This window comes from Saccostrea echinata, unplaced genomic scaffold, assembly GCF_033153115.1.
Source record: "Saccostrea echinata isolate AGI-Se365-2 ecotype Australia unplaced genomic scaffold, CSIRO_AGI_Sech_v1 ptg000045l, whole genome shotgun sequence".
Lineage (NCBI taxonomy): Eukaryota > Metazoa > Mollusca > Bivalvia > Ostreida > Ostreidae > Saccostrea > Saccostrea echinata.
In genome coordinates this window covers 5,043,247-5,057,346 of record NW_026889794.1, presented here as the reverse complement: position 1 = coordinate 5,057,346, position 14,100 = coordinate 5,043,247, and the positions used below count along the sequence as shown (strand labels likewise).

Here is a 14,100-nt window from a genome sequence, read left to right as displayed (position 1 = left end):
AGATGTTTGAACTCATAAAACATTCTTTTTTAAGAGGTTTGGTAACGAATGTTTCGGTAACGGTTGTTTCATTTAATCATTTTCTCTTAAATTGTAAGCTAACAATAAGACATTGTTAAATCATGGTTGGAGCATGGAATACAGTTGTTGGATAGAAGAAAAAGTATCACATGTTTAACTATGATATCATTCTATTTCATCTATTAAACTAATACAACGAATGTTTCATGCCTATCCATACGCATGTAAAATACGAAGATAGAATGTAATTTCAAAAAATTGGTAACATATACAAGGCTTTGTACCATTTATTTTTAATTTTCAATAAGTTTCCTTCAAAATAAAACGTATTCCAATCTTACAGGCATACAATACCGAATACTCATATTATATTTCATGTCACAGTCCGTTTTTATTCTGTTTCTGGCGACATGGGGATATCAAATCAAAGTTTGGTAATATATTTGTGATTATGCTCAATAATTTATTAAAAGCATTTTACAAATAAATGTTTTGAAGACATATGCTATCTAATTTAAGATTCAACTGTTATTTGTACAAAAAATAGCCATTTAAGTGTAATTATTCGATGCTGGCGACAGTTACGTACGTTTCAAAAAATCACTTTATGCCAAATAAAATATCTCAATATGATTTGTTCACTTCATTTTTGTATTTTTGCCTTAAAGGTTACATATTCATGCATTCATTCAAAAAGTATTTTCTTTGACATTTCATTATTTTTTTACCGTTAACCCCCAGCGACATCATTTGTACCATTTTATTGAGCTTGAGTGTAAAGTAAATTCGAGGAAATCTAGAAATAATTAATTCCATTACCGACACGATTAGGTTCGCTCTCAACAATGGATCCTAATATTCAAGAGAACGTATGGACCGAGGTTTGTGTATTGGATTCATACACTTATATATGTGCTTAGAACTACAGGTGTGTGAATGGTTCTTGAACCGATCAATTTCCAGCATAAGATTTTTATGCAACGCACTTCCACTTAACAGTAATCTCGATCAACCAAAACGACTGCTACGACTTTCTCTGCGTACAAATAATATACTTTCTGACGATGAAATAGCTAGGAGACCCGTAGAACTTGGAAAACCGGGGGGAGCCCCCTCCCCCCCCCCCCCCCCCCAACTTTTTTTCTGAGAATAGTATTTTGCTACGGTAAATTTTCCTTTAGATGCTGGTTGCACCCCCCCCCCCCTTTTGTCGCTGTAAGGTCGAGCACTTGCAAATTTCAGGATTTCGGACACTTAATTAGTTTTCTTTTTTTCTTGTCAGATTATTTTGGGAAGATGTCCTCCCTTTTTTGGTCAGTTCAGGGTTTTTTTTGTTTGTCAGATATTTGGAAAGTTGGTCCCCCCACTTTTGAAACCGTTGCTACGGGCCTGTTAGGTTGTGGCCAGAGGAGCCTGATTGTTCTAGACTTACTCCATTTAAGTATGTGTGCTGTATGGCACAAATGCTTCGTGGCAGTTCATGTCTAATCCTTGGGTGTACATGGATTACAGGTCTACTCCTTGGGAGTACCTGATTTATAGTTTAACTCCCTGGGTGTTGATGCGCAAATGACTATGGGGAATGTACAGGTATACGTGTTACAACCCTACTTCCTGTAAGTACATCAACCAGAATTCAACTTCCTGGGATTATATGGTCCGCAGCGTCTTTTCCTTGGGAGTACAATGATTTCAGGGCTACACACGGATTACTCCCTGGGAGTACACAGACTACAAGGTTTTATCCTTGTAAGTAGGGGAACAAAAAGTCAACTCCCTGGGATTACATAAACCAAATCACAGGCCTTCAGATCGCTTTGATCCGACAGATATGTATTAAAAAAATACAATTCATGCCTTTCAGATCAAAGCGATCTGAAGGCCTGCGGACTATATATATAGACTACTGATGCGCAACTCAGTGGGAGTACATGGCTATAAGCAAATGTCCATTTGATGGAGGTAAATGGACTTTTGGTCCTATATTTCCTGATGAAAGAAGTCTGAAGCGTCTATCTCTTCCACAGTACATGTATATTGGCTAACTCATGAAATTCGTGTAAATCAGTGTCTAACCCACCCATATATGCTAATAATTTGTCAATAATCCCACCTAACCCATTCCCTGAAATGACCACATACCTCTAGGGCCAGGACTCCAAGATCTGGAGTGGAGAAAATCGTTTCCAGGAAGTGGAGCGCCTCCTCTTCATCCGTTGCGCGGGTAGCTCCACTCATTGTCTGTTGTACCATTGGTAAACGTTTAGGGCATGGCACCAGATGCTTAAATTATAAAGAATTACTTCTATCTGAGAATAACCTCCAGGAAGTTTCAGATACAATTACGTATACCAAACAATGAAGATCAAATATTCAGGTAGTTTCCGTAATGGCAATTTTTATGTAACATTCCAAGAGTTTCAAGAACAGAGATTTTAAATATGAAGAAAAATAAACTCAAACTCGCGATGCATTAAAGTAGTTGGACTGGACACTCTAATAATCAAAATACGTTGTATACGTAGGCCTCGTACACTTGTATTCTGTTAGAAATTTTGAATGCTAATCATATATATATATATATATATATATATATATATATATATATATATATATATATATATATATATATATATATATATATATATATATATATATATAAACTTCTTTTCATGAAAACTAAGCCTTATCATTGTTTAGAAATCGTAAAAATACTTCCTTTTTTTCATCTTTGAAAAGTATATATATTTAAGATTTAAAACGAAATTTACACACTTCCTCTACTACTTTTCAGGTTGCTTCCAGACTTTTTTTTTAGAATGGGGTTTACAGACATTAGTGCAAGGGGGTTGCATATCTCAATAAAAAAAAATATATTTAGCGCGTGTGCATCGAGAGTTTCAAAAATAATCCGTATTTTACTATTTATTATTCCATATATAACTGTAATACTGACAAATACATGATGCATCTCTGTGTAAGAGATATTACTGAAGATTGTACTTTAAAAGGGGACGTATAGGGAGGGGGTATTAGAAACCTTGGCGACAGAATTTTTTGAAACATTAATTGATTATACACGTACATCAATACAATGCTTTCAATTTGATAAATTAAATGATGCAGCTTAAAATTTATTAAAAAATAATCAGAGGAACGCTTCTTAAATTGACATTTTGTTAACTAGGCTATTGTTATTTGATATGCTGGCATTAATTCATATGCAAAAATAAGCTTATCGTCAGGCAGACGGGGGTGATCCCGTTATGAAGTAAACTTTAGATTTCTATGACTTGCAATACTGTGTATAATTTCATTTACAAATACTAATACAGGTAAGCATTTTTCCACGTGCTTCCTACATTCTTGAGTGCATCTAAAATAAAAGCGCACGTCCAGCCAGGGACCTCTGGTCCAGCATAGCTTTACATTGTACAACATGCACAATGCAACTCTGCTTCGCATGCAATAGACATAATTTCACTTTGGAAAGAACATGTGCAATATTTCCATCCCCTATAATTCCTCAAAATTCATAAATGTGATAATTGTTTTAATATTTTTAATTAATTGTTCTGCAGCTGGATAATGAAAGTTCTTACCTCTCTCTGCAATATGTGACTTTCTGTTTTAAAATTTACACATGCGTTTTATTATCTTAATAAGTAAACATACTAGGCCTATTACAACACCGCAACAGAAAATACTCAGAATTGAAAGCTTTTTCCACGAATTAAGATTCAAATCTATATTGAGATGTTTCCACGAAATTCACTGAACCATGAATTCCCATTAAAACAGTTATAAATCGAAAACGAAAGCAGGCCATCTGTCCAGAAAATACCATATTCGATAAGGTCGCTTCAAATTCATGAAAGCCTACCCTCTGTATGCAACCAAGTCTTCTCAATGCTGCTGGCATCTTTAATCGATAAATAAACAGAAGAAAATGTTTGTTAAACATTTGTATTTATTCCCTATCATGAATTTCCGTTATTTATCTTGACCCCTACATCAGTGCATGCTAAGTCGACATTAGAATTTTCGACTCCATCATAAATAAGGAAGAAAATTGTTGTTAGAATTAAGATCACATTCATAAACTCTCTGAACTTTTAAAAAAAAAATTGAAAAGAAAACGGGGTTCTGTCTTTCAAAAAAAAATCTAGCTAATTTCGACTAGTAAATAGTACGAGTTACTGTTTTTCTTAATGCTTATATCAAATTAAAAATGTTTTAACTTTTTCTACCTAATGATACTTAAGATTTGTTATATTCTTACATTCTGAAATTAAAAAAAATTAAGAAATATTATGCAATATTTGATTTGTTTTATGTTTAAAACAATATTTGGTTTTGTATTTTTTTTTGCATGACAGCAAGTGGCCTTTTTCACATGTATCGTGAAAAATGACATTATGCAAAAGTTGCCTAACATTGCTCCATCGAGCTAGAAAAAGTGTTTTTCCTATTCGTAATGTCTCCAGAATTTCTTCATCATCCTTTGATGACTGGAATAAAGCTGTGTCGGACGCGGAGAAAATTGTTGGGTATCCAACGTCATTCATGAGCCTTCGCTGTTTGATCAGTGACGAGTTTTCCAATGTTGCCATGCACTTGAGAAAATTAGTCGGCACACGTCATCCACTTTTAAAGACTGCTAGGTATATATATAGCTTGAAAACAACTATTCATTTGAATATATAGAATCGACTTCAGAACTGTAACTTTCTGGTTGAGGGCCCCCTGGTTGAGAAAATTCGGACAGACAAACCAGAGAGCTACAGATCCAAGGATTTACGGTCACTTCGTACACAAGCCGATTCGCATGCAGACCTACTCGTAAACAAGAAGTCATCTCCAAAACAAAAGTCAGTTGTGTATTTATCACTGGATACCTGTTCACTTTATAGATGTCTCTTCAAACAGGCTTTCCGCACAAAACAATTGGAATTCTAGACTATGATGTCAAATAACATATCATATGTTAGTTTTTAGTAGTAGTTATCCCATAACAAAGTCTGAAAAGTACAATTTTTAAACAAAGATTGTTTAATCTACTATTTACAATAACCATAAATTAGTGTGAGTTTATTCTTTGGTGAACTTTGTTTTAAAACAAAAATGTAGTTTGTGGCATGATGAAATTTGCAAAGGAATACAAACCAAAAGGTAACTGAGGAAAGAATTCTATTGGATCAATATGCACAGTCCAAGTTTTTCTCTTTGCCCTGGCATTGCTTTTAAGAGCTCACAGTGCTGCTTGATCTTCTCACTATAAATAGACAGTTAACCCAAAACTTAATATTGTTTGTTGTCATGATGAGGAGAATGATGTTCAAAGAAGAAAAAAAAACATATTAGTCAAATCAATGCTATAAGATTTAACTCACATTGCCGAAATAAAATTTAGGACAAGTGCAAGGTTGAACATGAGAATAAATTCTTTTCATCAAGATGTATCTATTAATCAATATGGAGCCAGTGCATGTATACAGACAAACACTCACTTTCACAGGGTTCGACACTAACTTTTTAAGGCTTTAGTCCAGCCGGACTAGTGCTTCATCACTTTTACTAGTCCACATGCGATTTTATTAGTCCGTCAAAATAAAAAAAGAAACATCATTGTTTTTTTTAACATTAATTAAACATGACAATTAATATACGTATTATTTTTTGAAATAAACAAAGTATTTACGTGAAATATATTATTCCACGGATTCATTGAAATCTCGCAATCAGCAAGTACGATCGTATTCCTGATTTTGTTTTTTGTTTTTTTTTTCCTTTACATTACATCCAAAATGTCCAACATCTTTCTTAAAAGTGTCATACTAAATCATGATCGCTAAAACCTTATACTTCATACCGATCAGTCGAAAAATTAAGCACTGAATTGACCCGGTATTGCGTAACTACCAGCCAAAAGCTAGAAATCTAAAAATACACGCGGGGTTTTCCAGTAAAAGTCGGACATTAGTAATTTATTCATATTGTTTTACATAAATTTTTATTGGTCCGTTCGGACTAATTAGCCACATATTTTATTAGTCCGAATGAAAATGTATTAGTCTGAGACTAACGGACTAACGTTAGTGTCGAACCCTGCTTTCAGATATGTAGAAGGAGTGACAAAGAGGGGAAAAAAATGCAAACGAGAGGAAAACGCAAGGGAGAAAATATGAGCAACCAAAATGCAATGCCAACAATGCATTGTAGTGGCAAATTGAAGGTTACAAAATGCAAGGCGTAGGAGGGAGGCATTTGAAGATGATATTGTTCATTACCCTCAGAACTTCTCTCACTTGTTCTTGCTCCATTGTATTGTTGCCCCCTCTTTATTTCACATTACATTGTCATCCTCTTTCAAGTTATTTTCTATCCTGCATTCTTGCTTCCTTCCTTATGGTGAGGAAGCAAGTGGCTCCTCTCAATAAACAAAATATTTATTTTTTGCTTGAATTGTATTAAAAGCTAGAAAATCCAAAGCCAATAACTTAATTACTTCACTATATTCGTAAATAGTACATGTACAAGTTTATATTCTTATTCATTAATTTTTGATGGAGTATTTGTCCCTGTTTATGTGTGGCATCAAACTTGATTTGTCTAAACTAATTTGTGTGTTACCTTTGGTATCAGACCACTGAAATAATCAATCCCTCTGAAACTAGGATCGATAGTTTTTAAACAATATTAAGGTGTTGTTAACAGTATTGTTACACATAAGGAGACTTTTTAAGTTTTGCAAATTTGATAATGTTGATTCTGATTTGACTTTTATAGCAATAACAGCACATGTAGATACCTGTGCAATTTTTTTTTGCTTGAGAAGAGTATTTATAGTGAATGTCTCTACTTTTCAGAGGTTTGTTGTATGATGGCAAACAGAACACACAAACAAGGGGGTTGATTGTCCTTCTCATTGCTAAAGCAGCAGGTCCAGGGCCAACAGAACAAAGTCAAGATAGAGCACAAGACAAAATCAGTGGGATATATTCTAGGTAAACAGTTATGCATGGACTAATACTTTTAAACTAAAGTTTGTAGTGATGTAGTGATCTGTAAGGGATAATTTAAGAAATGTGATGGTTTGCTTCTCTTTTTCCTGTTGATGACTTGTTTATATTTACAAGTGTATGGAACTTTTGAAAGGCTGTCATTGACTTGTTCTACATTTTAGGATTTTGTCACTTTTCAGGTCTGGACAGTTTTCCTAGATTGATCGAAAAAAACAAACAAACCGCTATTTAATATACTTTGTTATGTAAACAAGTTAATGTTTTTTTTCTGACCATTTTAAAAACATTTTCACACAGCAGTGGATAGATGTGAAATAATAGAAAACACAAAGTTCTGCATTTTCCTCAAAAAGATTTTTGTCAGCACAAAATATTTAGGCATTCCTCACATATTTTCTTTGAACAATCTCACACATTCATAATGATTTCAGATACTGGTATGTATAACCTAGCTGTTTGCATGAATTTCAATAAATGACATAATGTCTTCATGCCAATCTACCACTTACAAGTGATATGTCTAAATGCTACTACTAGTATCCAAATTGGTCTAAAGGATGAGCACCTTGTTTTTTTTTTGTGTATTTATAATGTTCAATTTTCAATTATATATTCTTGACTTCCATATAGAGAAATTGTTGTGACCTGTATAAGGAAGCATATTTGGTTATCAAGAGTTATCCTCCTTTGCTATCGACTCTTTACACAAACAGGGCAAAGAATTTTAATAAGCTTGTGTTGATTTTCTCATATTTTGATAGCCAAAGGTCCCTTGCAGAGGTCACAGAAATGATTTACACAGCTAACCTCATACATAAAGGAGTGGTCAATCTGGCAGATTATGTAGACAGTGACTACAGGGAGAAAAAGGACATGGAATTTGGAAATAAAATGGCTGTACTCAGTGGGGACTTTTTGCTGGCTAATGCTTGCACAGAACTAGCCAGTCTTAATAACACAAAAGTAAGAACTGGTGATGAAACTGTAATGTCTTGGTATACTTTAGTTTTTTCCAAGCTGCCTTCATAGTCAATGTACATGAAAAAAATTATTTTTAAAGTAAATTTCTAATTTTTGAACATTTTTTTTTACATGTAATATATGTATTTAAGTAATTGAAGAAATTACCTTTTAATTCTTTTTCTTCCTGCAAGAGAAAAATATCAAATGATACTTTATTATAAATAGGTTGTTGAAACAATGTCATTGGCCATCACAGAGCTAATGGAAGCAGAATTCACAGACCTGAGAGATCCTGGAGGGGAGTGTGTATTGAAGTCAGAGATCCAGTTTTCTGATTGGGTAAGACAGACATATTTGTCATCAGGAAGCCTGTTAGAGAGGAGTTGCCGATCTGCGGTGGAGCTTGCTGATCACAGGGAAGACCAAAAAGAGGCTGCAGCCTCATTTGGAGAAAATATGGCTTACCTAAAACAGGTGAATACAGTAATGTATCATTGGAAAACTTAGGGTTTCAGTGCAATCAAAATTGCTGTAGATAAATGTACAACCACTAGCAAGTGTAATGATGGTATTACAATCATGAGGAATGTGTTTGATGAACTACATTGACTGTAAATAAAAATATTGAAAGACAATCACTAAAACTGTACATGCATGTACTTTCTTAAAGAAAGAAATTTACCTTCATTTAAACATCATTTTCCCCATTACAATGAAAATTTAGTGAAACAATATTTTTAGAGCAAATATACATCATGAATCAAAATCATAATTTGGTAGAAAAATGTTAAATGTTTTTATAAATGTTTACTTTCCCTATCTGCCAAATTAAAATCTTAAACTCTTACTATGGATTTTTTGGCAGATGAAGAATGATCTCAAGCCATTTGTGAGTGAAGACAATAATATGGAGGACTTCAGTATTACATCAGCTCCGGTCATCAAATACCTTGAACAAAATCCAGAGAAAAGAGACACAGTAATGTCATTACAAACCAAAGACTTAAGACAGGTAAGTGAAGAGTTCAGTAGAATTATTTGAAGATGTGGGGAAGGGGGCAAGGGAGACAGAGGGAGGATTGGAATCATACACACATCTCTGTTGGTTAATATAAGACTTAAGAAAATCAAGTGGTATGCACAGAGTGGCTTTGGAACACAGACAAAAGTGATCCATTCAGCCTTCTCTCTCTCTCTCTCTCTATATATATATATCTGTATATATAGCTTACACTTAAAATGAAACATGTAGGTTAATAGCTGATTCACAGTTGATACATTTGTTAGTTATTTGTATCCTCTTTTATTTTGCTGTTTAAGTCAATTATTTGTCTGACTTTTGTAGATTGTGTCCACCATTAAGTCATCTGATGTGATAGCCGAGTGTCTTAGTTTATGTGATAAGTATGGTGACAATGCTTTGAAGGCTTTAGATGTGTTTCCACAGACTGATGCCAAAACAGCCTTAATCAACATTGTTAATGCCACAATAAAATCCTGACACGTACTTAAAAATTCAGCTGAAAGTATCTGGTTTTGAATTAAGTGATCCTTGGGGTCTTTAGATACAATTGTTCACAATGGCAGATAATATACATGTGTTAAATAAATTGTGTTGATTTTGGATGTTAGATGATATTATTTTGAATAGTTTTTTCAGTATTCTACCATGCCAACAAAACAAATACGAAGGGAACAGAATCATAGTTATGAATACTTCATGTTAAAAAAAAAAATTCAACACCAATTCATTTTCAAAATAGCAATTTCTCAATAGTTTAATAATAACCAGCCTGCATGTTTTCTTTTGATATTTCTGATTGAATTATGTAAAGATTTTGTTCACATTGCAATCTCAGCAGACTATGGTGCAGTTTGTTACTCTGTGTAAATTTTGAAGGAATATAATAATTAAAATATCTATTACTTTCATGAAAGTCATAATCTAAGCTCAGAGATTGACACAATCTTTTGTAAGGGTTTGTTAAGATGGGGGAAAAGGCTGTTGAGAAATGCACCCACACACACATCCGTTTTATTCAATTTCAGGTAAATGAAGTAAGTTTTATATTAAGAAAACCCACTGAATCCAATTCTTCAATTGAGACCTTTGCATTGAACAATGCATGGTTGTGACCAGCAAAATCTTCACTGAAATGATGGATCATATCACTTAAAATAGAAAACGGTTCATTCATACATTATGTACATGATAAACATGACATAAAAGAAAAATGTGATCCGATAGGACCTGGGTATTTTTTATAATTATCAAATATCTCCTATAAAGGGGCATATTTCAGCCCCCTCTGTGCAAGTTATTTTTCTGTAGATTATGTCAACATGCAAGATGCAACATAAACATGTCAACAAAATGCAACATCACTAAGTTGACATGCAAGATAAATGTAGTCAATTAAGAATTTTCCAAAATTATCAAATATTGCCCAAGTTACAATATGGCTGACATTTGATAATTTTTGAAAATTTTCCAAATTCTTTTTTCATGCATTCCTTCATATAAGGAAGCAGAAAGGTCTCCACACTTATTGTGTTATAACTTGTACATTGCCTTATTTGTTATTATCTTATCAACATTTAAAGTGTTATAACTCCATATTTATACATATATTTTGCATTTTATCTACGGGTGTTTGAACATAATTATTTAAGACACATAACTTCTTTTATTTGATTGATTCAGATAAATTATATCGACTTAAAAAAAATATTGATTTATAAATTTTTATCAAAGCAAGTGATTTAAGCATATCGATATAATAAAGTCGATAATTAATAATAAATAATTTATATAGTTCTATCGATATAAATGTATTAACATTTTTGGAGATAGTGAGAAAATACTGTTATTGAATTGAATTCGCGGGAGCGGGGATTCGAATAAAGCGCCACTTCATTCGGGACTTAGAGACAACGCCTGTACCCTGTGTTTGCTATATATGTATACGATTATAGTATGTTACATATATTATTTTGAGATTCAAAAATGTTTCGAAGAAGGGAAATTGGGAGACATAAGCAGTTAGGTCATAGGCGCACATGTAGTCTTAGGGGCTACTGTCCCCACTACCACTTTTGAAAGGGGGTGGGGGGGGGTGGGGTAGGGGGCAAGAGTATCTTGGTCCCCCTCCTCCAGCTCTTTTGATCTGAGTAGTTCCACATGTAATATATCCCAAAAATAATGAAGAATAATCATAGTTGGACTTTAACAAAAAATTTCATGACTGCTGTATACCGTATAACGGGTATTTTCTGCGGTTGGAAATTTTTGCGATTTAACCCCCTTAAAGGTAGCAAATTAATTTCTGCGTTTTCAATTTCTGCGGTTGCACTATACCGCAAAAAATTATTTACGGTGTATGATCATGCACTAAACTTTATGAATTATCAGAACGCTGTCATGTTTACGTTCATAAATTCATTAATTGATCAAAGGTGCATGAAAACTGGTATTGAGCTATTATGCTTAATTAAACTACTATCTTTTAGTTAGTTTTTGTAAAAATATTTTGAGCACCAATTGAAATGAATTTATGCAGTGTCAGTCCACCCAAACAACAATAGAAATCTTTATTCTAGCAGACGTGTTATGCGATCTATTAAAATACTAGTATTTAAATATATGTAGATAATGATAATAAATACATCCAAGCCATATTCTAAAATACATTTCTAATTAACTGCCATCAAAATTAATTTGGTGTTTATATTTTAAGCTAAAACAAACAGTTGCATAATGAATTACCCTAAAGTTGACTGTTAACAATCACAGGTGTCATGTGCATTGAGGCGTAACTAATCCTGTCAGTCTTATGCATTAGGTGAAATTCACGAGGCAATCGAGCCAAATTGTGTATACAAGCAGTAATTATTGTATCAATATTAAAAAACACAAGGTTACAGTAATTATTGTTTCAATGTAAAACACAAGATTAAAAAAAAGTGTTTAAAAAAGAAAAGCTACCATGTGTCGTTTGCAGCTATCGGAGTTTGGACTAATAATTGCGAAATAGGTACAAGTAAAGACGTTTTTGTATCAACTTATTTCATTGATATTATTTACAGGAATTTCGATGACACCCGAATTTTCTCGCTAGCGAGGATATGGCCACTCATGAGTCTGCAGACGCATCGATTCTAAAAACCTTGCGTTCCAAATAATTTTGCTGTTTCCAGTACGCAGGTTCTTGCGTTAATGAGAACCCTGTCAGACAAACGCACCACTTATCATAATTGCATGTACAAAATATCTGAATGAATATTGAAAAAATATTTTGCGATTGTAATTTTTGCGGATTTGTCCTATCCGCAAAATTCCCCCAAAATTGTACAACGGCAGAAAATACCCGTTATACGGTATATCCTAGGCATATATATATATATATATATATATATATATATATATATATATATATATATATATATATATATATATATATATATATCTCACTTCCTGTATCTCACTTCCATTCTCAATGACCATGTAGTGTAGGGCAGCGCCGCGAGAATTCCATCGGCATCGAAAGCAAGTTTTTTGACTTGCCTAGATAGCCGAGCGGTCTAGCGCGCTGTTCCTGTACCGCTAGGAGACAGATTCCGTAGGTCGAGAGTTCAACCCCGGACTGGGGCTGAAGTGGGTATCCTTATAAAAGTGAATTTCTTTGTGCTTTCTATATTAATATTTCTTCACTTAGGGCAGTTATGTTAGTTTAAGAGTTGTTGTAAAATTGCTTTATATATATATATATATATATATATATATATATATATATATATACACGAGAATGAAAATTTCGCGAGTAGACTATCTCGTGTTATTCGCGAAAATTAAGCTTGCGAATAAAAAGTGATTTACAGTATTAAGAAGTTAGATCTGATCTGCTGATATTGACATTTTATCTGATAGTCTGTCAAGATTCACTTTAAAAAAAAATATTTTTTTGACTGGGGAAGGGGTGGGGGTTTGTGTGAAGAGAGCGTTGGTTCATGTCTATGTGGTGGATCCTTTGTGACACGTACAGAGTTTTACATAGCAATTATATTTTTTTTAATGTTGTTACTTCGATGCATCCATGGATAGACCTAATACTCCATATATTTATGAATAGAACATTGAAAACGTTGGGGGTGGGGTGCTGTTAATTATTTTCTCATCATACTATTATTTATATTTTGCAAGCACATAATTTTTATTTCAACAAGATGTGTTTGTGAAACACTGATGCCCCCGTATGGCAACATATAGCGAAGGTTAACCTTTCTCAAATGCAAAACAAATATGTTGGTACCCAAAGTAAGGTCTTGTACCGAGGAATATACCTGTGAAATATGAAAGCCCTAGCAGCAAACATTGAAAAGATATGGAAAAGATTAAAGTTTTTCAAAAGTAAGTCAAACATCAAGGTCAAGGTCAAAATTAATGGTGCCCAAGGAAAGGCCTTCTCACAAGAAATACACATGTGAAATATGAAAACCCTAGACCAACCGTTTAAAAGATATGGCCGAGGTTAAAGTTTTTCAAAAGTAGGTCAAACTCCAAAGTCCCGATCAAAGGGTCAAAGTTAGTAAGGTCTTGTCACATGGATTGCATATGTGAAGTATGAAAGCCCTAGCACCAACCATTCAAAAGATATGACCAATGTTAAAGTTTTTCAAAAATAGGTCAAACTCGAAGGTCAAGGTCAAAGGGTCAAAGTTGTTTGTATCCGTAGAAAGGTCTTATCACATGGATTACACATGTGAAGTATGAAAGCCCTAGCATCAACCGTTCAAAAGTTATAGCCAATGTTAAAGTTTTTCAAAAGTAGGTCAATCTCAAAGGTCAAGGTCAAAGAATCAAAGTTGTTGGTATCCAAAGGAAGGTCTTGTCACAAGGATTACACATGTGAAGTATGAAAACCCTAGCACCAACCGTTCAAAAGTTATAGCCAAGGTTAAAGTTGGGAAAAATTTTGGAAACTGGGTCAAACTCCAAGGTCAATGTCAAAAGGTCAATTATGATGGTACCCAAAGAAAGGTATTGTCACAAGGAATACACATGTGAAATATGAAAGCCATAGCTCCAACCAAT

At 33.6% G+C, this 14,100-nt stretch overlaps 2 protein-coding genes across 3 annotated transcripts in view; one reads left to right on the top strand and one right to left on the bottom strand.

Moving 5' to 3' along the window:
* The window catches only part of LOC133201820 (malonyl-CoA decarboxylase, mitochondrial-like), a 31,103-nt gene extending 27,069 nt beyond the window's left edge, over positions 1–4,034 (bottom strand). Inside the window, exons 1-2 of one of the 2 annotated variants that reach the window (XM_061337622.1) lie at positions 3,905–4,034; positions 2,164–2,304 (exon numbers count right to left, since the gene is read on the bottom strand). In XM_061337622.1, the coding sequence (XP_061193606.1) occupies positions 2,164–2,304; positions 3,905–3,985 (222 nt within the window). In that variant the 5' untranslated portion in view covers positions 3,986–4,034. Of the gene's footprint in view, positions 1–2,163; positions 2,305–3,623; positions 3,731–3,904 lie in introns of those variants that run through there. The other variant, XM_061337623.1, reaches the window with a different exon arrangement.
* Positions 4,035–4,414: 380 nt separating this feature from the next.
* Positions 4,415–9,633, top strand: LOC133201678 (all trans-polyprenyl-diphosphate synthase PDSS2-like). The gene is made up of 6 exons (XM_061337465.1): positions 4,415–4,685; positions 6,891–7,028; positions 7,808–8,009; positions 8,235–8,483; positions 8,875–9,021; positions 9,355–9,633. The coding sequence occupies exons 1-6, from the start codon at positions 4,432–4,434 to the stop codon at positions 9,508–9,510; spliced, it is 1,146 nt and encodes a 381-aa protein (XP_061193449.1). The 5' UTR covers positions 4,415–4,431; the 3' UTR covers positions 9,511–9,633.
* The last annotated feature ends 4,467 nt before the right edge of the window (positions 9,634–14,100 follow it).

Coding starts and splice junctions, on each gene's coding strand:
- LOC133201678 (XM_061337465.1), top strand. CDS start 4,432: ATGACATTATGCAAAAGTTGCCTAACATTGCTCCATCGAGCTAGAAAA. Junction 4,686..6,890: donor CCACTTTTAAAGACTGCTAG/GTATATATATAG, acceptor TCTACTTTTCAG/AGGTTTGTTGTATGATGGCA. Junction 8,010..8,234: donor CCAGTCTTAATAACACAAAA/GTAAGAACTGGT, acceptor TATTATAAATAG/GTTGTTGAAACAATGTCATT.